The sequence below is a fragment of the Tiliqua scincoides genome, chromosome 4, assembly GCF_035046505.1.
Source record: "Tiliqua scincoides isolate rTilSci1 chromosome 4, rTilSci1.hap2, whole genome shotgun sequence".
NCBI classification, from domain to species: domain Eukaryota; kingdom Metazoa; phylum Chordata; class Lepidosauria; order Squamata; family Scincidae; genus Tiliqua; species Tiliqua scincoides.
The window spans coordinates 138,225,940-138,248,588 of record NC_089824.1 but is presented as its reverse complement, the minus strand read 5'-3'; the positions used below and the strand labels follow the sequence as shown (position 1 = coordinate 138,248,588).

General features: G+C 42.5%; 1 protein-coding gene across 1 annotated transcript; it reads left to right on the top strand.

Moving 5' to 3' along the window:
- Positions 1-1,950: 1,950 nt before the first annotated feature.
- On the top strand, positions 1,951-17,321 carry LOC136648456 (calcium-activated chloride channel regulator 1-like). The gene is made up of 6 exons (XM_066624568.1): positions 1,951-1,979; positions 2,576-2,634; positions 2,991-3,052; positions 6,422-6,599; positions 15,027-15,133; positions 17,085-17,321. Exons 1-6 carry the CDS (start codon positions 1,951-1,953, stop codon positions 17,319-17,321), a joined length of 672 nt encoding a protein of 223 aa, XP_066480665.1.
- The last annotated feature ends 5,328 nt before the right edge of the window (positions 17,322-22,649 follow it).

The window sequence follows — 22,649 nt, the reverse complement described above, 5'->3', positions numbered from 1 at the left end:
GAAGAAAAAAGAATGCAGCCTAACGGTACTGTACAAATATAAGTCTGGAGCACAGAAGAGAAGGGGGAAATGAAAAATCAAACAAGGCCAGGAAAGTTTATTTCACTTGGGCTTTGTTTCAAAATCATCACATACTAATGAGGGAGATAATGACAGTCAATCCTTGGATACCCTTGCATTATTATTAGAAGATAAAGCAAATGAGGAGGACTTTGCGGAGGCAGAAGAAACACAGTAGCACTTCAAAGTAAAGAAATGATCCCATTCTGATAAACATTTTCATTTCATTTCAATCTCGCTCATACTAAGTTAAAACTGTCAATTAAAAACTTGTTTTAAAAATGAAGTGACATTATTTATTTACTTGTGATAGCAGTGTGATCTACTGATTCTGGCCCAGGCATATGGGCAGATTAAGTGAAAGGGGGAAGGCACCAGCACTATAGGAAGGGAGAGCAATTTGGCATTCTGTGAAGTAAGTTTCTGTGAAGGAATTTTAACCTTAGGGGAGCTAAGAAGAACTTAAAATGATTGTGAAAAATATCTACCCTGCTTCTCATTTCTTTCTTAAAGCACCATGCTATGTGCACAATCAGAAAAGAAGCTTTGTAGCCACCATGACTGTGAATATAGCATGGTGCTTTAAGAAAGAAATGCGTAACAGGGTAGATATTTTTACAATCATTTTAAGTTCTTACCTCCTTTAAGCCATTTCTGCCCAACGCAGTATATATGCTACAGGGACCAAATCTGTACACCTGTGGGCTGGGCAAAAATGGGTTTAAGCACCTTCAAGCCTAATAGCTAATGGGGTGTTTTCTTCAAGTTCACCTTTGTAATCACTAAAAATCCACCTGAAGCCAAGTGAATAGGGCTGTGGAGGGCAAGTGGGTGGAATGTAGCCCACCACTACATTTTACCAGGAGCTCCTGTGCAAGAGTTTTTCTTTCTATCTTTTTTTTTAATTACAATTGTTGCTGTTCTTAAAGCAAGCTTTCATTCTTGTGATATCACATATTAAAAAGCTGATCCCCCCTCAGAATCCTAGATGGGGCAAAGCAGTACTTTAGGTGGGGTGGTAACCCACTGAGCCCACCCTGGCTACAGTCTGGGCCAGGGCTGCTGAAAGTTGGCATGGGCTTGATGCAGGTTGCCTAGTTGGTCCCCCTACAGTCTCCAGAAAGCATTGGGGTATTAGAAGTGCACTGAAAGAGGATTAATGCTGTAGTGCAGGGATGGCCAAACTTTAGGGATCCTGGACCTTTAACAATTGTACTGAAGAGGGAATTTCACTAGGAGCAGCTACTTGTCTCACAGATCACAAGCTGCACCTGCTGAAATTCTCTCTCCTACACAATGGTTCAAGCTCCAGGATCCCTAAAGTTGAAAGTTTGCCCACCCCTGCTGTAGCGGAAACACAGCCTTAGATAAGCTGAGACTGAGGAACCCAAATTTATTTTCTAATACATTTGTTTTGTACTGTAGTCTGCTTTGTCATGGCTTCGGCCTTCTGGAAGCCCGGTCCCCAGGGATTTTGCCTTCCTCCTCAGGCTTGGTTAGGCACACTCTCTTCCACTCCACACCCATATCAGTCAGAAGCAGGAGGAGTGATTGGCAGGCAGAGATAAGGCTGCAGGGAAGAACATGTTCCAAAACTAGTGGAACAGCATTGAGACGGTGGAGAGGAGATGGGAGAGAGAGGTATTCAGCACGGTTATTCCTGGGTCTCTCCTACATAAACTCACTTCAGCCAAGCAACCTGCAAAGGCTTTTTCCTCCCTTTTTTTTAAACTTACCCCATGATGAACAAATTCTGCCTCTCTCTCTTCTCCCCCTACCAGAAGATGGTAGCTCCTAGAATGCAGCCTTATCTTTCTAAAAGGGAGTTGCATTCTTAAGTGGTTTTCAGAGGCAGCAGAAGGAGCCCAGCAGAAAGAAAAGGAAGGTAGCATGTGGGCAAAAGAGCTGCAGCCTGCATGGTAGGCCTAAAGCCGGAGCTCAAAGTAGGAAAATTAAAATTTTCCTTACCCACAGCCCCTCCTTCTGGCACACACACATAAAGTAACGTGTGGCACAGTAATGGTGTTTAAAGTTTAGCCAAATATGGACATGGGTGCGGTTGAGAGAAATGTAGCCAAACTGTCTGTTTTGTGTGCGTATGATAATGGTGTGTGACCATGCTAATGTAACCCCGCCCAGAGAGTATAAAAGCAGGCCTCTGTCCGAAGGGCCACACCCTGAGTAGCTTTGCTAGGTATTGGTCCTCAGCACTGCAGTAAACTGCTTAACCTCCTCCGGTCATCCGTTTCAATCTTATACCTACGTCGTCAGGTAACAGGCCCATCATGGTGGGCTGGCTGAGCCAAAACCCCTTTGTCTTCTTGAGACAAGGCCATGAAAGCCAGCCATTTATGTTAAAACAAATCATTTAAACAGAGCAAATGCTTAGCAGCTTAATAGGGAAAATGTGTGCTTAGAACAAATCAAATGTTTAAAAAGCCTGTGTGCTTAGCATTTCACAAACAAGCATAAATCCATTTTGCTCTCTCTGCCTGCAGAAGGCCTGAAGCTTCAGGCAGACAGCTTTTGCTGAAATTGCAAACAGTGGCAGTTTAAAAGAAGCAGTCTCAAGGAATGTCTCTTGGCAAACTGCCAAGGCATCAGATAAGGTGAATGCTTCATGAAAAGGGAGTATGAGGCTGGAATTTCCATCTCAAGCTCAATTGCTAGTATGGCAAATTAAAACTAAACAGAGAACCATGAAACCCATGGCAAGAAAAGGCTTTTTGAATTTTTAAACAATATTCATTTAGGCTTCCCTTTAAATCAAAAAACAGTCTTGTATATGCATTATACCAAAGCAACATACCAAAGCATCATAGAAGTGTCAATGTTTGCATGCATTCTTCAATACTTTAATAATGATAGGGGTAGCAGAGCTCTGACTCCGGCGTCTTCTCAGTGAGGACTCCCCACGTGACCCCCCCCACATTTGCCTACCGTAGCAGATGGGGGAACTAGCATCTGCTCAGGAGTGTGTGAAGGATTTCAGGTAAAGGAGTACATTTTCCCATTATCCCTTCCTGATTATGCTGTTTATTTTCTAGTTAGGAAAATTCTTTTTGAACTCAATTATTGGAAAACCAGCCCATTTTATTACACTGGCTTCTGGAGCTGCAGACATCTGAGTTATGGACAGCTGCGTCACTGCTTTTGCCCAGGTTCAGTACATCCTTTGTGGTGGTTTTGCACAAACATGATAGGGCTGGCAAGAACCAGCTGTTTCAACCTCTGTACATTCCATCTTCCATACAGACATGCTGAACAGAACTGGTACATACCTAGGGAACTTACAGCCCAATCCTGTGGGCCTGCTGCACCCCTGGAACTTGTGTTCTGGCAGTGTAGAATGCTTTGATGTGATCACAAAACATGACCCACCTTTTTGCGCAGCTGGGCAGCCAGATAACAGTGCCTTTTCTGGCGCCCCAGCACAAATAAAGCCGTGGTGGGGTTGGCCACGGGTGGAGAGGGCGAAGGAGTAGGAAGACCTTTCTGGGTAGGGAGGGGGTAAGGAAATGGGGCGGAAAGGAGGCAGGATGGGGTGGATCCAGTGGCAGTGGCATCTGCCAGATCTTATCCCCTCTGTAAACCTTCCCACTCATTCCTCTTTTCAGACACACACCACCAAAATAGGTGGCATATGTCTGGGGAGACCTATTGGCGATCACGCAGCCTGCAAGGAGATAAGTACAAAATGTTTTCACTTACATCTTGCGGGCTGTCCAATCACACACCCACACCATAGGATGCAAGTGCACCCTTTTTTGACATGGCTGCATTGGCGATGGGTGAGATTGGGCTGGTAGTGTTCAATACTATTTGGAAGAATCACTTTTCCTGGGACAAGTTGGGGATCTAATACGAGCAGACTCCCAGCTGTTAACCTTACCAAGCTCCATTTCTTTGTTTCAAGAGCCATCCAAACAGTAGCAGTGCGTGAAAAAAATGTTCATTGTTCATCGGAGAGTGCGTTTAGATATATGTACCATGACTGGCTTACATATACTTCATGGAGCAAACAACAAATGGATATAGTGGCTTTGGAAGCTCAGGCACTGTAGTATGATGGGCCAGTGTGAGCATTTTAAGTGCTAACGCGTTTCAGTGACGTCATCCGATCATTTCCATGCTGATCTTTGAAGATTTAAGCATAGGTGTGCTACAAGATGCAAGCTCCCATTCTCTCTTGGTGGTTCCTGAACTGCAGGAACACTGCAGTTGAACACTGCAACCTCTGCTACTTATTGTCTCCCTGCAACCAGTACTGCTGCACTGAAGGCCATCTGTACTTAGGATAAACGGATGCCTAGAAAGGCAATAAAAGATCCTGAAAATGCACATAATGGCATGGGTGGGGTGTCACTCCTGATCATCGCTAGGGGAGAGGAAGCATTTTTCTAGCAACAATATAGTACTGTGTGAATGCTGGGAAAGTGTGACGTCCCGTGTAACAAAACCAATAGCTTGGGGAAATATGATTGGATCCACCGACTGAATGACTCTTCGTTAGTTGTAAGCTCCCACATTCATTTCATCTGGTTCTCCAGGCTCATCATTAAGTACTAAGGAAGAGTTAAACAGTCCAGCTCAGAATTAAAGCATCTGCTCCCTCTGCAGGCCACTCAACACAAGATGAACATATTGATTGTCTGCACGTTCTTCCATGATATCATTTAAGTGAAGGAATGTTGATCTGGTCCTTTTAAAGAGAGGACAAGACATTTATTCCTGCAGCAATGTCCTAACATTTTCTTAGTTTTTCAAGTTTAATTCATTATTTTTCCCCTTTCTTGGTGCTGCCACACACCTCTCCCCCTGCTTAAAAGATAAAGAGCAAATGTAGTATTAGTAGTAGTAGCAGCAGCAGCAGCAGCAGGAACCTTTATTGGCATAATAGTGAATAATATGTACAGCATAAGACATTCAACATAAACATAAGGGCATAAGCCAGCCAGCTCCCCTGGAGTGCAGAGACAGGAGAACTCACTTCTTGGGACTTTATAATCTGGTTTAAATAGACTGCTACTCTCTTTGGGTGTCTCAGCAGATAAGATAGACTGCACTTTATCCAAATTCAACTAACCTCGAATCCTTTCTAAAAATGGATCAAGCTATTTCCTATGAAGATCTCTATAACGAGGACAATATCACAGCATATGCACAAGTGATTCCACACAACCATCTTGCAAGAGCGTCGCCTCTCATCAAAGCGCCTCCGTTTTATGTCCAATAATGTAACTTGACCATTCTATAAGCCTCTACTTGACTTAATGCACCTAATGAATCTGTATTGATTCCCATCAATCTTAATTTTTTAGCAAGATCTATGTCCTGATGGGTGGGAGAGTCAGATAAAAGTTATCAGGCTGTTACAATCTGAACAATGTGACCATATATTCTTAACCAAAATGTAATCATTTTCAAATCACGCCAAGGTCTCTAACAGAGGTTGACCAGTCTGTAGATAGCGGGTAGAATAAGGAACACAGCTAGGATTTTACTTAGGAAGTAGCAAATGTGCTATACCTCTGTAGTGAGGCTTCTCCTTCACTGCTGCTAGGGACAGGGTATTGGGTTCCTGACTTACAAAGGCAGCGAGCTTTACCCTTTTAAAAAGATCAGATCCAAACAGTTGTATCTTTTGGACTGATACACAAAAGGCTTTGTCCTCCAAAATCACCTCCTGGGGCCAAGACTAAAACAAAAGACAGAGAGGTGTAAAAATACCATAGTCATTATATTGCTCTGCAGCTGCCCTGAGTAGGTGTTGCATGTTGTGGCTGCAGAACATGCTCCTCCTCTCTTCCAGCGTTAAGAAGAATGAAGAACTGGTGCCAGCAGCTTGCGTAGCACAGCAGGGCTATAATTCCTGTGTACTCTGCCAGCATCCTACTGACTTGAGGCTAGGTAGGAGACAGGAGGGGAAAAAGAGGAAATTGACGAAAGGAAGCTAAAGTGTGCCACTTTGCATGCCCAGCTAGAGCTGCTGGGTGCCTCCTCTACCCTTTTGTGCCTAGTCAAAACAGGATGCTGAGGGCCCAGCTACATGTTCTACAAGTGCTTTTCTTTGTGTATGTGCTGCTTCCTGAATAGCAATCATTGGAGGTTAAAATGGGACTGTGGAATGGTGGGTGCACGGACCCTTTGTTTGCCTTGGGTGGTCCACAGCCCTGTTCTCCCCAGGAGGTAGAAAAGTGAATTCTGTCCAAGTCCATGCCAGTGAGCAATGAAAACAAGAACATCATGTTTGTAGAGCTCTGTAGACTTTTCCTGACATTTTAATTCCAAGCAGCATCCTCTGCCTTCCCCATTCCGTTCTTTATTTTTGCTTAAATTTAAAACACTCTTTTTAACACAGGTGTTTCAAAGGCAGTATCCAAGTACTGAAGGCTGTGAGATTGTGCTCTTGACAGATGGAGAAGATTCAAGTATTGGCTCTTGCTTTGCTGAAGTAAAAAGAAGTGGGTCAAAAATTCACACCATTGCCTTGGGACCAAGCGCTGCAAAAGAACTTGAAATGTTGTCAGACATGACCGGTAAGTGAGTAGGCAGAATGCCCAAGTCTTGCCAGCTATGCAACATGGTGGCAGCTGCTCCCTTCCCAAAGTGGACTGCCTTGTTTCCCAGCCGCTCTGCCTTCTTTCCAGAATTCACTCTTAGAGGAAGTGGTAGAGGCAGCAGCACTGAACACATCGGCACGATGTAAGCCAGCACCTGAGAAGAGGATGGAGGGAACCTCTAGGCTTATATGGATTATAATCCACAACTTCTTTAAATGTCTTGTCTACTTCTCAGTTTCAGTTTCAGTACCTTTATTGGCATACAGTTAAGAAATCATTAAACACTTTCATACAACTAAAAGTTCGTTTACTTATAACATACCAACTTGCAATTAACTCCCAGAATTCAGAGACTTCAAAGAAATGGGGGCACGCTTCAAGTTAGACGCCACAGTTTGCGAGATAAATGTGGCTATCTGAAAAATGGTGTTAGGGTCAGTGGAAGCTAATAAGGCTTGCAATATAACATAATCCTCCAAGAAAAAATTGAGATAGGGTTGGAGAGCTGGACATTTCCTCCTGGCTTCATAATGAAGCGGATAATGGAAAAGAAGATGGGCTAACGTTTCTACAACACGCTGAGAACATGGACAAATCCTTTCATGAAGAGGAGTACCATTAAATCTGCCCCAGAGAACAGCAGGTGGAATGGAGTTACTACGGGTCATAGAAAAGGCCCTTCTAGTTTTTGGACATTCCAAAATATATAAATAGTTGGGGATTTCCCCTACTCTAACCGGTAAATGAAAGTGTAATGGTGAACAAATTTTTTAGGCAGCAGATAAAATATTGGAAGTATGAATGTCCAGGAATCTCTCTTTAATGAGCCTAAACTCCTCATCTTGTGACAAATGGCCAAGTAAATCAGGCTTGACTCCCAATTGTTTTATTTTTGTACTCCAAAATTTATCTGTAAAATAAGGGTCATCAAGAAGATGATAAAGAAGAGTGTTGGAATCAGTGTTGTAGAAAATTTTAAGCCAATATTTAGTCGCTCTAATCCACTCCAAAGTTTCAAGTTGGATTTGACCTGATTCTATACAGAGCACCTCATAAGAAACGCACCGGGGCAAACCTAGTGTACTTCTTAAGAAGACTGACTGAATCTGCTCCAGAGAGCTATTAAACGATTGGATCCAGAGTGGCACCCCGTATAGAAGTTGGGGGGAACATTTCGCATTAAAAACCTTCAACGCCGCTGGAATATATGAGCCACCTTTGCTATGGAAAAAATTAACAATGGCTTGCGAAGAGGCTTTAGCAAGGGAGCGAGCCATATAACGATGGCACGTCCATGCTAAATTATGCGAAAAAAGAATGCCCAGGTATTTGAATGTCCTAACCTGTTCTACAGTTTGTCTGTAGTGTTTATGTGGAGGCGCTAGCCTTAGCCTTAGTATGTTGGCAATAAAGCAAAGCACACTTTGCACTTGCGCAGAGCAAACTTGCAAGGCCTTGGTGACATGCTGAGTCTGAAGCTCTGTAGCCTGTCAACAAGAAGATGTTATAGAGAATCATATCTAGGAATGTGTATTGCGGTTAAGCTAGAGAGCCGGCTAGTTATAGCCAGTGTGAATCTCAGCATCCCCTTGTAATTTCCCTATTACGCAGACTATTGACTCATAGCTTAGTATTATAAACAAGATCAGAGAATGGGAAACCCCAGCCTGTTGTGTATTGTTTGAGAGGGAATAAAAGTCAGAGAAGGCTGAATCCCAGAAGCTTTTCCTTCTGCATCAGGCCTTCCTTCTGCATCTCGCTTCTATATATGTCTGTTGTTTTATTCATTGCTATAACTCTTTGCTGCCTCAAGTTCTAACTTTCAAACCCTCAGAGTGCTTCTGCTTTAACACTCTCCTTCAGGCAACAAGATACAGTCTTGTGTGTCTCCCACCAAGCACCAAGGCCCCCAAAAGCCTTGGGTGCTCCCCAAAGCAGCATCTTGCGCTGCTACATTGTCCATTAAATCTCCACTCTCTTGGTCTCCAGGACCTTTCAAAAACTACAATTTTTGACTTGGAGTAATTAATTTGTAGCTCATTAGAGCAAAAAAATTCAATACACTTTCTAATCAAGTGTTTCAACCCCAAGCTAGAACGAGATAAAATAACCGCATCATCAGAATAACCGCAACACTAGAATAGGCCCCAGTAATACTGCGCTAGTCCAACATATGAATTGGGTTACAGATGACCAAATTCCTCCTTGGTTTTATTTTCCAAGAGTTTCCAAAGATTCAACCTTTAATAGTTATGCTGCTTCCTTTATTGATTTATGTGCTTCTGCTAATGTAGTTGTATTAAATGGCTCTAGAGGTAACGATATACCAGGAGAGTTTACACATTTTTCAGTGAGAGGCCCGAGTGTTATTGACTATGCCCTTGTTTCCCCTGATCTCTTACCATTTCTATCTGACTTCTTAGTGGGCCATCGTTCTGAAGGAGATCATCTTCCACTTTTATTAACATTTTCTTTTCCCCATGATGTTTCCCATTTTTCCTCACTTTCTTCTAACCCCAGTCGATCTTATAAATGGTCTTCTATTTCACAGCAAGCTTTCTCCCAGTGGACTTGTCACTCGGAGACTGCTGTTCTTATCAGCAACCTTCTTTTTCCTTCTTCTTCATCTTCAGCTATAAGAGACTACAATTCTTTAATTGATTCTCTAGTTAATTTTCTTAGCTCCTCCAGTTCCTCTCAGCCACCAAGGGCTTCTTTTAACCACAAGTCTTGGTTTGATGCTGACTGTTGGAAATTAAAAAAACAAATACGCTCCCTTTTTTTCCCCATTCGTTCTCATCCAATTCCATCACTTTTAAGAGACTATTTTTATTTACGCAGAGCATGCCTTGATTTATTTGACGAGAAAAGACATCAATATGCCCTGCGTATGTGGGATCAATTATACTCTGCAATTATTTCCCATAATCAAAAGGCCTTTTGGTCTTTAGTTTCCAGATCATCTCGTTTAATCCCAAATTTGCTTCCACCTATTTCTGCAGTCACTTGGGTTGACTTTTTTTCAAAAAAATTTTCATCTTTGTCCCCAGTACAACCTTCCAGTAATATTCCACAGGATCTTTTGGAGTGGCCTCCAGTTTCCCCTAATGAAATATATGAGTTAATTCTTTCTTTAAAACCTGGTAAAGCTCCTGGGCCCGATAACATTCTGAATGAGACCTTGACCAGTAATCCCAAATGGTGGGCGGAACCACTTGCATCTTTTTTTTACCTTGGTTAATGCCACTGGTCGTTTTCCTGATGCCTGGTTGACATCTATTCTTATTCCAGTTTATAAAAAAGGTGACCCTTCATTACCTTCAAATTATCGCCCAATCAGTTTATTATCAAATATTGGGAAATTGTACTCAAAGTACCTTTTAAAAAAACTCTTCCTGGGCAATTTCTAAAAATCTCCCCAGAAAGGAACAGATTGGTTTTCGGGCAGGAGCTTCTACCCTTGATCATATTTTTACATTGACTTATTTAGCAGAGAAGTATTTTATTTACAATAAAGCTAATCTATATGCTGCATTTGTTGATCTCCAAGGGGCCTTTGATTCTGTAAATAGAGCCCTTCTATGGTCCAAATTACTTAAATGGGGAATAGACCTGCGTTTGTTATTTCTGCTCCGTCAATTACACTCCCAGAATTTTTGTCAGGTTAGGATACCAAATTCCAATACTCTCACTGACAGATTCCCTATTCACAATGGTGTCCGTCAGGGATGTATCCTTGCTCCTTTATTATTTAATTTATTTTTATCTGATTTACCTTCTTTTCTTTCTTCTTCTATTCATTCTACTCCGGTTTTAAATGGGGTCCCTGTTTCTACTCTTTTATATGCAGATGATGCAGTATTATTATCTCTAACTAAATCTGGACTTCGCTGCATCTTAGCTACATTTCAGGAGTATTGTAAACTAAATGATCTAACAATTAATTCAAACAAGACCCAAATTATGGTATTTGCTCGCACTTGGTCTCCTATAACATGGACGATAGGCCCTAATATATACAAACAAGTCCAGTCTTATAATATTTGGGTCTTATATTTCATTATAAACTCTCCTGGTCTTTTCATAAGAAAGCTATCACTTCGTCTCTCTCTCCCCAACTCAAAGCAATTTCAAAAATTTTTTATAATGAAGGTAACCAGTATGTCCCTGCTGCTAGTCAGGTTTTTCAGTCTAAAATTCTCTCCCATTTGTTTTACGGTGCCCCAATATGGATTAAAGTAATCAACAAGGATATCGATCAGATTGTAGCATCTTTTTTCGTAGAATTCTAGGGATCCCAAATTCAATTCGTGTTTCCACAATTATTTTAGAATTAGGTATACATCTTCCAACAACCACAGCCTGGTTACTTACTTTTAAATTTTGGCTTAAACTGTGTTTAAATTCTCATTCTGGGTCCCTTTTATACGATTTGTTAAGAGACTCTTATTTTTTTTCTTGGTTTTGATTGATAGACAACAAACTTGCTTCTCTTGATCTTCCATTAGAATCCCTGGCAGATATGAGTCTTTCTAAAGCATATTCATTGATAAAAGGCAAGCTTTTATCATCCGAATTCAATTATCTAAGTAATAACCTTAATCCTACTTGTTCTCCTCTTTCTTTTGGTTTGGCCCCATCTTTCGATCATGCCCCTAATTATTTCTATACATTAACCAACCCGTTACATAGACGAGCCTTTGTGTTAGCTCGTTTTCACATTTTCCCTTCGGCAGTCCATTCTGGCCGCTTTTTTAATATTCCACGGGAGAAAAGGCTCTGTCCCTTCTGTCACGAGTTTCCTGAGTTTTTGTCTCACATTCTCTTTTTTTGTCCAGTACACCGTGATATTCGTAACCATTACCTTACTTCTTGGATTTCCTCTGATCTTACCCCTTCTGATATTACTCTTTCCAAGTTCATGAGTGATGTTTGTGTTTCTCTGACTGCATCTGTGGCTAGTTATTTATCTGAGATTCTTAAAGTAACGTCAGAATTTAAATAACTTGATATCCTGCTTTTAATTGTCCAGTTTGTTATGCAAATTGCTGTGTCAATTGTAAATTTTAATAGCAAGCCGTGTTGACATGCCAATAAAGGTTTCAGAACAAAACAAAACAAAACCGCATCATCAGCATATAATAAAATTGGGACCTGCAAGTCCCTCAATCTAGGAGGGTGACCGTCGACAGTGTCTAGAGCAGGAGCCAGATCATTTAAAAAGAGATTGAACAGTGTAGGAGCCAACACACAACCTTGCTTCACCCCCTTGTTGGTAAGAAATTCATCAGTGCAATTACTTCCCGGGGAATATCTGACTAGGGCAGATGTATTTGAATATAGACCCCGGATAAGAGCAAGCAGTTTAGGATCTAGCCCCATATGAGCTAGTTTTATCCATAGAAGATTTCTGCTCACATTATCAAAAGCCCCTTTGAGGTCCAAAAATGCAACAAAGAGTTTTGATTTCATTTGGATGGAATACTTATGTGCTAAATGTTGAAGAATGAAGGCATGATCCAGGGTGGATTTCCCCTGTCTAAAGCCTGTTTGTTCTATCTATACCCAAGATGTTAGAATGGGTAATCCATTGGTTAAGGCGCTGAAGGAGAAGTTTTGCGTACAGCTTACCGATTACAGAAATTAAGCTGATAGGTCTAAAATTGTCCCGCTTGCAAGGATCACCTTTTTTAAAAAATGTGGATCACTATGGCTTTAAGTCAGACTTTGGGGAATCGACCTGAAGCATTGATAGCTGAAAAGAGCGGGGCCAGAATGGACGTCCAAAACGAAGGATCTTCTTTGAGCCAGTTGGTAGGAATGGCATCAGGCCCCAGGGCCTTGCCCGGTTTTAGAGCTACAATTAAATCAAGGATTTCCCCTTCGGACACGTCAGGCCAAGCCTCAAAATTACAGAAAGAAATCTCTGGGTCCCCACGACCGACAACTGCTGGATCAAAAAACAAGTCCGAGAAATGGTGGCGCCAGGAATGTTTAGAAATTAGATTAGAATTGCCCGTACCTTCATTGGAAGCTCTAGAGACGATGTCCCAAAATGACTTATGGTTGTTACAAGTAGTAGCTTGAATCAGTCTATCCCAGGACTTTTTAATAAACTCATGCCGCTTGAACTGAGTCAAATCCTTCAGGGAAGCAATAGCTGTAAAATAGATTTTCAAATCTTCCTTTGAATTACTAGCTCTAAAGTTCCCAAAACACTCCCTAGCATAAGCCTTAGCTCGTTTGCAGTCCTGATCATACCATCCTGAATGATCATTACTAGGCCTGCCTTTGGACTCGACCGTTGGATTAGCAACATTTACATAAATATGGTTCATTAGAGATTCAAAGGCAGATACTATAGATTCAGGCTCTGTTAGGGTCAGGACGTGTTCCCTCAAGATCTTACCACTCGAGTTATTCAATAACGACTGGATTTCAGAGAGGGTGGAATTGTTCCATCTAATTTTTGCTAAACAGGTGGGACTATCCCTAAAACGCGGTGGAGGAGCAATGCGAGGTAAGTCTATGTTAAAAAAAAGTACATAAGGGCAAATGGTCACTCAGTTTAAAGTCATCGACTTTAAAGATGGAAACAAAAGGCAAAAAAGAAGCCGAAATTAAAACATAGTCGATGACACTGGTACCTGCTGGTGAAACATGAGTAAATTCCGAAGCCCCTGAAAAGTTACGCAATCCATTAAGCCAAATCAAATTAAACTGAAGGCTAAAATTTGCCAGGAAAATCCCGGCATCATTGAAACAGATATCTTTGGAAAATCTCACTAACTGTCCATGGGTAGAAATAAAAGGTTCGCAGTCCTCACAGGCCATCTTATGAAAGATCTCAGTACCGTCCCCAACTCTTGAGTTGAAATCTGCACTAAGGATTACTGTAGCATTGGGATAAATACTGCACGCCGCGTTACATTGTTCAGAGAGAAAATTCCAAGCTTGCTCCCGCTGCAAGCTGTTTTGACAGGGGGGTAAATAGACATTAAAGACCAGAAATGTCCGCTGTTGAATATCCAATTTGATGATTAATAAGTTGCATAGATTTTTCGATGCCTCTACAAGGGTCACTGACAAAAGCGGGTTAATTAATGTTGCCAAGCCTGCTTGCGCGCGGCCCATCTTATTAAGTCTGTGGGCTGGTAGATGGAAAGTTTGATCATCACCAAGAAGGATTGGTTCTGTTGCCCACGTTTCTTGCAGGAGTATGATATCAAACGATGTTAAATAAGTTAGGAATTCCTTATCAAGACTCTTGTTTCCAGCCCGCAGTGTTCCAGGCTAGGCTTCTATAGATTATAATCCACAACTTCTTTAAATGTCTTGTCTACATACTTCCAAAATTCTGTAATGTTGCTTATGCCCCACAATATATGAAAATTATGTGCATTACTACAACAGTTGTCCTACAAAATTATAAAACCTCTTTTATTTTATAAATATAAAGTGATTAGAGAACCTTGGTTACATATCCACACAACATCTGACAACCTGTTCCTATATCCTCATGTTTCATGCATCCAGAGTTCTGTGCAGTATGAGAGAATACAAAACTCTCAGTAAGTTTTGAAAGCCCCCCCCCCCGATATATACACATACAGGTATAACCTAATTATCCATGAATTTTTTTACCCATGGTTTTATCTCAACACAATGAGAAGGGTCCTTGAAAGGAAGAAAGTCCCTCAACAATAGCCTCATTAATGGGAGAGACTGCAGCCAGCTGACAATCCATCAATCATTCTCTCTCCAGGCACTTAGAACAGCTTCACTTCAAGGCAAGCAACCCGTCCCTTTCCCTGAGCATGTGAAAGAATGCTAAATGGCAGTGATTATCACCTCCATACTTTCCTCCTTGCTGTGGCTCCTGGTGAAGGGAAGGGTTGCTTCCTCAGAGTGCAGCCTTTCTAAGCGCCTGGAGAGAGACTGGTTGTCTGCTTGATGCATTATAGCTCAGCAAGGCTGTTTTTAAATCACTGAGCAAAGGGACATTGGGCACAATCCAAACCTGCCCTGGAGCAGGCAGGCTGGCAGGCCTGCGCTGCATCCAAGGCAGGATTGGGGCTGCAAGTGGCTCAGCCCCTGGGCGGTGGGAATCGCTTCCCCTTATCCCAGGTAAAACCGCAGCAGCCCCAATTGGTCTGCTCGGATCTATGCCACCTCGAGCTGTAGCACAAATCCAAGCAGTCTGGGACTGCCCTGGGCTGTCTGGGAACAGGGTTAGGATGCAGCAGATATGGTCTGCTAGCCCCGCCTCCTGCTCCTCACCCACCCCCGGGAACACCCGCCGTTCGCCCTCTCCCACCCCAAAACGCCTCCTCCCTACCTCCAAGTGTATTTTAGATTTTATTGCAGCTGACAGATTTTCCTGATTATTGTATTGTGTTACAGGAGGTTTGAAATTTGCTGCCACCAACAGTTTGGATTCCAATGGCCTCATAGACGCTTACAGTGGAATTTCGTCAGGAAGTGGATCTGTCTTTCAACAATCAATTCAGGTCTGAATTTCAAAGAGCAAGCTGGGCTTCGCTTGTTGTTGTTGTTTCTCAGTTTGGTAGGCATGTACACAAATGTTAAAAAAAAGTTCCTGCCAGCAGACTTACAGTCCAAAGTATTATGATTAACTGAATTACAATTCAAGAGTACATCATTCCAAGCTGGTACTTCTCAAGTGGCAGGCAGACATCAGCAGATTGCTCCCTGAGCAGATGTCAGCTCCCCAGCACGACACAGAGGCTGCTGTTTATGTCTTGCCCAAGGCTCGGGTGTTTTTTCCCCCCCAGTACCATGGAGTTTTAATCAAACTTTTACGTTTTTTAAAAATTGTATTTTTATGTCTCAAATATCACATCAATGATACAAATACATACATTGTATAGACATTGTTTACGTCTACATATATTGTATACATAAATACAATATTTTTACAGAAGCAAAAAAATGAGCTGATTCTAAAAGCCAAAGCACATGTTACTTAAAATTCATGGGCTGGCTGAGATTTTTCTTTGGTTGTTTTTTTAAAAGGGTAGGATGTATGTGTATATTTAAGGAGTTGGATATTTGAGGTTGATGTTTTGCGCTGAAGATGGGGAGGAAGCAAGAGAAAATTAGCAAAACTGGCTTGTGTAAAAGTGATGCATAGATGTTAGTCCTCAAATAAATAAGATGTTTGGGCACTTTTGTGTGGAATCTTGCTGACATCTGAGCATTTACGTATATGAGAGCAGTTCTTATTTTGCCATTGTTAATAATAACGAAAGGGCTTAGATGAGTCCCCCATACAAACATTCTTACAATTCACATTTCATCACCAGTTCAGTGGAGATTTCTCCCAGTCAGCCAACGTGTTTGTCACACTTTCTCTACAGTGATTGAATTGTCCTAATGAGAGTTAATCAATTCTGCAGTCCACAAATCTTTTAAATAAATAGTCTGTTATTATTATTGTAGGATTTTTTGGAGGAGTAAAGAAAAAAACAGCCAAATTCAAGGCCAAATCCTATCCAACCTTCCAGTTCTGATGCAGGTGCAATGCAGCCCTGAGGAAAGGCAACATGTTCCCTTACCCTGAGAGGACTCTGTGACTCCCACACCCCTAACCACAGGATGTGGCACATGGTTGTATCAGCGCTGGCAAGTTGGATAGGACTGGACCCTCACTGGCCCCAGTTCAGTTGTAAAGATGGAGCCTCTTTATCCTCGGAGGTTCCATTTCCAGCCCCCCCCCCCCCGCAGATCCTGAAAATTGTAGATTAGGAAATCTGTTATTTTCGGAGCCCATTTTTGCTCTGGTTGCATCCAGAGTCGTTCTGAGCCTCAGAGAGGCTACAAAGTGATGCATGGCCTCTCCAAGGCTCCAAAAGCCTCCCAGACACAGCCAGAACAAGGTTCCAGTTGCATCTTGGAGGTCTGCAGGGAGGGCAATTCAAGGGTTCGACATTTGCAGTAGGGTAAACCCCGGATGCCAAATCCCCTGATAAAGAGGCCCCACCTGCACATGTGGATACAGAGCATTTGAAGCTTTTGCTCACCAGTATAAATTTGGATGTGGTGGCAGCAGTCTGCGCCATGTGGGGGCACCTCTGTAGACTCAATCGTCAGATTTACGGGAAGTTTTAATTCTTTAGAAAACCATTTCCTTGCACTTCCCAGTATTTGGCACATGGAGTTAGAATATCTTCTCTAACTCTGTTCCATGTCACATGTATGGCACATTTTCTTCTCTTCATTTGTGAATTGAGTTTTGTAACTTGAGATTTCAACCACTTGTTTGGGTTGATCATCAACTGCATTCGGTCAAGAGTTTGTCCCAGTTTTGTATATATAACTATTATTAAGTGTTCTGCTAAAACAATATGTATTGTTGCAACATGTAAGGGAAACCTGACTTGTTTGCTTTCTATGAAATAAAATAAACACTACTTATAAAAGGATCATTTTTTTTAACAGCTCGAAAGTACAAGCCAAAGCATCGGTCCCTCCGAATGGTTGTCTGGTACTGTGTCCATTGACAGAACTGTGGGAAATGACACGTTCTTTGTGGTTACATGGGGCGCGAGCACAGCTCCACCAAAAATAGGCCTGACAGATCCAAGAGGGAAAAGATACTCCCAAAAAGCCTTTGAAATTGGTGATACCAATGTCAGAATGGCTCGACTAAGGATTGAAGGAACTGCAGAGGTATGAGCTGAAATGTCATTATTTTTCTGTATGTACAGTCAATTCTCGTTGTCCCTTGGGGTTCGGTTCCTGAAAACCCCAGAGGATAGCAAATCTGTGAATAATAAATCATTGATCCAATAGTATCAACAGGTGAGGGGGAGGAGTTAGCTTACCTGCAAGCAGGGGAAAGCCTCAAAATCTAGCAGAGATTGGCAGCAGAGACCCTCAGGAAGCCAGCAGAGAAGTTAAGAAGGTCTCTGCTGCATTCAGGAAGCTAGCAGAGACCTTCTGAAGGCAGTAGAGTCTACGACAGCTGAGAACACACGATAAAAAAATCAAGGTACATGTTAATCCTTATCCCTGCAGATCAGCAAATTTACAGGCTGCAAATCCACAGGTAGCAAGGACTAAATGTATTTATGTCTACAGATGTTAAGAATGTGGCTGTTCATTTTAGAAAGTAGGCAAGCACTGCCAACAAGTATCATCCGAGAGGTCATCCGATCATTAATCAACATTAATGATTGTTTTTAATGTTATATTTTTTAAAGCGTTGTAAGCCGCCTTGTGTGCCCGTTGGGCAAAAAGGCGGGGTATAAATTAATAAAATAATAATAATAATAATAATAATAATAATAATAATAATAATAATAATAATAATAATAATAATAAGCTGAGAGAGTGGCTTACCTAAGGTCATCTAATGGGCTCTTAGAAGAGATAAGGGCTGAACCTGGTTCAGGACTTCCTGGTTTACAACATGGCCTCTTAGACAATAAGGAAGCCCTCAATGCAACACCGGCAGAAAAAGCTACCAGGAACAATACAAGATTCCTTGATCTTACAGTACCCTGAGCCCACCTTTCAACAGTGGTGAAGAGCCCAATCCTATGCATGTCTACTCAGAAGTAAGTCCCCTTAGAGTCAAGGGGGCTTACTCCCAGGAAAGTGGATAGGATTGGGCTCTAAGGGCCCAATCCTATCCAACTTTCTAGCATCAATGCAGCCGCAATGCAGCCCCAAAGTAGGGAAACAAATGTCCCCTTGGCATGGCTGCACCGGCACTGGAAAACTGGATAGTATTGGGCTTTATGTCTCCAGAACATGACACAGTATCAAAGTGGAACTTATGAAACTTGAAGGCAGAATGAGTTTTTTCAAAGGGACTTCAAATGATTAACTCTGAAAATGTAATTCTTGGCATCTCAGAACTGGTTTCCACCCCCAAGTCACAGGATCCTTACCCACCCACAGGTGAGTAAGGCACCTGTGAAAATGACTTGTCTCCCAGGTAGAGTGAACTGATCATCCTCCTCCTCTCCTCCCACCTCCCAAAAATATGACATCATATTGTTCTTGCCCCCGCATCACAATCTTCAGGGTTACCATAGGAACAGCTATAAACAACATCATCACCAGTGTGTTGTCCACTCTTTACTGGTCACTTGATCAGCTAGGAGTGCTGGTGAGCTATCTCTCCAGTGACTGGTCAACTGTTTTCTTGACGGACCTCATCTGGACATCTCCTTTAAAGATGACAGGTAGGAAACTGTGCCATGTTCAGAAGTATCCTTTATTTTCCCAGATGGCTAACAGTGAAGCCACCCATGAGGTTATGGAATCATAACTGGGGAGGAATAAAATCTTTGGAGAGGTTAGAGAAGGCAAAGCAAACTGAAGTGGAACTGTGCTAGAAAGTAAGCAGCAGAGGAGCAAAAGAAACACAAAAGACACAGGGCATAGATAGTCCAGCAAAAGTAGTCATCACAAAGTCCCCACTGATTTTAAAGGAACAAGTTAATTAGGACTATTAGGACTATTTCAAGGCTTTCCATAAGATTTACCGTCCAGTCTTAGACGTGTCTACTGAAATGTGATCCCTACTGAGTTCAGTGGGACATACTCCCATGTAAGTGTGTACAGGATTGCTATGTTAGTTGTGACTAATCTTGGTAGATTTTGTCATCAATCTTCTGACATGGTATTTGCTCCTGTCCTCTGACTTTCTTTCATAACGTCTGTCCAACGAGGCTAGAGCATTATGTATTCCTGTGGAGCTAGCAGAAGCAAAAGAGTCAGTTCTCTGCCCTGAGGAATTTACAATCTAAATATTGAGACAGGAGTAAACAATTTGATATGATCACAGTTCTGTTGACTCCCAATTGGCTCCATTGACTTTAGTGGATGCCAACACAAGTTGAACCCCTTCGAACTGGTTTCTTGAAGGACTGGTGATAGCTTCTTAGGGCCAGTCTTGATGTTATGAGCCATGCATATTGTGGAACAACATTTTTTTTAAATTTAAGAAGCAGGTATGGGGTCATGAAATGGGGTAAAGCTGTGCAAGCGATAGGGGTTTAGCATTTTGCCTCCAACACAATTCAAATACCTGAGGGTAATGTATAGCATTTGTGACCAACAGTCACTCATGGACTGGTTTTCCATGTCTAACTCCCTCCTAAAGCCATCTACATAGGCTATTGGTCATCACTGCATCTTGTGGTAACAAACGTTACAGATTTATTCACTGTGAGAAGACATACTTCTTTTTGCCTATCCTAATCTCCAGAAAATGAATGTTTTTGAAAAGCCCTGGTTCTAGTGTTTTATTTGAAAGAGAAACCTCTCTCTCTCTCTCTCTCTCTCTCTCTCTCTCTCTCTGCACCATGCATAACTTTACAAGCCCCAATCACATCCCCCACCCCAGGGTAACTTTTTTCCTAAAGGGCAGGGGGATAGAATTGCACACTTACTGGGGTGTCAATCTCACTAAACTTACTTCTGAGTAGACATGAATAGGCTTGGCCTCTAAAACAATTACTAATTCATGATGTTTTAATGCCATCACTTCACTGGGACCTGAAATGACCCATCTTTTTCTGGAGTTAACCTAACAATCCTGGAAGCTTTTTCGGTCCTGTCAAAGGATGCCCAAGAGATGCCACAACCTCTCCAGAATGCCTTCAGGGCTGAGATGCCCTGGCTGGGGGGTGGTCTTCTGGGTTGAAAGCCAGACACTCTCCTTTCCATTCCTGCCTTCTCTAAGCTTTGGATGCTGCTGTTTCTCAGCCTCAGACTTGCTCATTTGGTGCTGTCATATGACATGGCAGTGGCATCACTAGAGTTTGCATCACCCAGTATGGAGGCCAGTGCTTCACTGCTAGGATGGACATCCTCCCATGCGTTGGGAGGTCAAAAAAATTTTGACCAGTAGTGATGTCACACACACACACACACACACACACACACACACACACACACACACACACACACCCGTGTGCATCACCCAGTGCAGTGACACCACTGTTACAAGGCACCCAAGCCACCCTAGCAGAGATGTGGTCCACATAGATTTAAACCTGACTTCAGTGATGAATTCAAGCCACTTCTCTGAGTTTCAGGCTGCCCCCATCTCAAAGATAACACTGACCTTCTTGGCAGAACTGTTGTGAAGATTACTAACATCATCTATCTATGTGAACAATAAAAATTTGCTTCCTTGCCTGCTCTTCTGTTGCAGATGAATACCCTGACGAACAGCCAGTTGATGGTTTCAACATTCCACCCCTGAGTAGCAGTGTGGTGAACACCAAGTCTGCCATAGGAAATGGAGGAAGTTCTGGAAGCACCACTGGAACATCCACCGCACCTTTCAGCTCAGCAGGACTTCAACCTCTAGTCTCTTCTCTACCAGCTCAACTGGACGCAGGCAGAGTTGTCAATGCTTACAACTATCTGCCTCCACAAACTGTTCATGTACAGGGAGCAGCTGGGAATACTAAGCCGCAGCAAATACCCAGCTCTGTGGCTCCTTATCCTTCCTTCCATGGATGGGGAACCACAAGTCATCTTCCTATTCCCTGTTATGGGCCAGTGACCTATCCATACACAAATGTGGCAGCAGCCAGGCCCATGGAGCAATTGCACAGGCACCCCAACCTCCAGCCAGTGCCCAGTCCTCAACTGGTACACAGGCAGCCTCCTGGGCAAAGACCTATCCAGCCAGCCACTGTACAGGACGGGAGGGGCATCTGCTATTACAATCATGCAGTTTTAACTCCCATATCCGTGAGACAGGCAAATCCAGTTCTACAGACAGGAAGGGCTGTCCCAGTACCAACGGCTCCAACCAACAAAGTGGTGTTGCCATTCAGAAAGGTAGAACCACAAAAAAGTGCGACAATCAGTAAGTATTACACAGCCCAATCAAAATTCTGGATTACAAAATCTTTGTGCAGAAGCATCAAAAGATCTGTGCTGCTCTTTGCAAAGGGGATATTCTGTCAGTGATCTACCCATTGATCAGTGGTTTATGGGAAGTCCATCATTATTTCATTTCTTCTCAGGGCCATGGTTTTCAGACTGCATCCTGGGAAATGCCTTAACTTCCTCAAATGCTTAACTGGGGCTCCTCAGGGAGAAGAATCAGAAAGGCAGATAAATGCTCCCCAAAGACAGCTTTCTGCCCCATTGCCACTCTTCTCCCTTGCTGTTGTATGGCTGATTCATTCATATAAGTTCCATGTCTAATGTATTCATTTATGTAAATTTAGTCAAATTTGAAATGTAAATTAATTCTTTTGTTTTCCCGGCCCCCCAACAGTGTCAGAGATATGATGTGGCCCTCCTGCCAAAATGTTTGTCCGCCTCTGCATTTGAAGGAACATTGTTGACTGACAATCCCTTGGAGGGGGGAAAAATCCAGCAATAAAATAGATCCAGATTCCACTGGATTTCTCCTGACTCCAGGCTGTTGACCCCATTAATCTTTTCTATCCTTGAACGTGTTCCCTCATGACCTCCAATGATATTATAATATTTCATTATCCGAGCCTGATTTGTTAATGCTTTGCTCAAGCAATCTAGAAGAGATGTTCTGTTCTCTAATCATCCGTTTGGTTTATTGTTCTTTCTTTTAGTGCTGGGCACTCAACCAGGGGCACAGGAGGCCCATCAGCCACTTCTTCTCCAGCCAGAGGATCAAGAACCTGCTAAGAAGGACAGTAGCCTTGTTGGTTTCATGCTGCCACAGGATCTCCTCAACACAGAGCAGTTTCCTGATATGGAAAAGCTGATTGCATCAATTGAGCCACTCCTCCCTGAATGCCTTTTCCCACCGATTGATCCTAAGGAGGCAATCCAACACAGTTCTCTCCAAGAAATGTCTTTGGAGGGAGTTAATGGGAACAAAGAGAAAAAAAATATCAGAAGCAAGACCCAGGAAAAAAGTATACTGGAGATGCAAACCACAAAAGAGGCCAGTGTGCACCCTGGAAGTGAAAGTGTCTTACCAGTAATAGACCTCTGTGGCTCAGAGGACGAAGAGCCAAGAATTCACAAGTCAAATGTCTC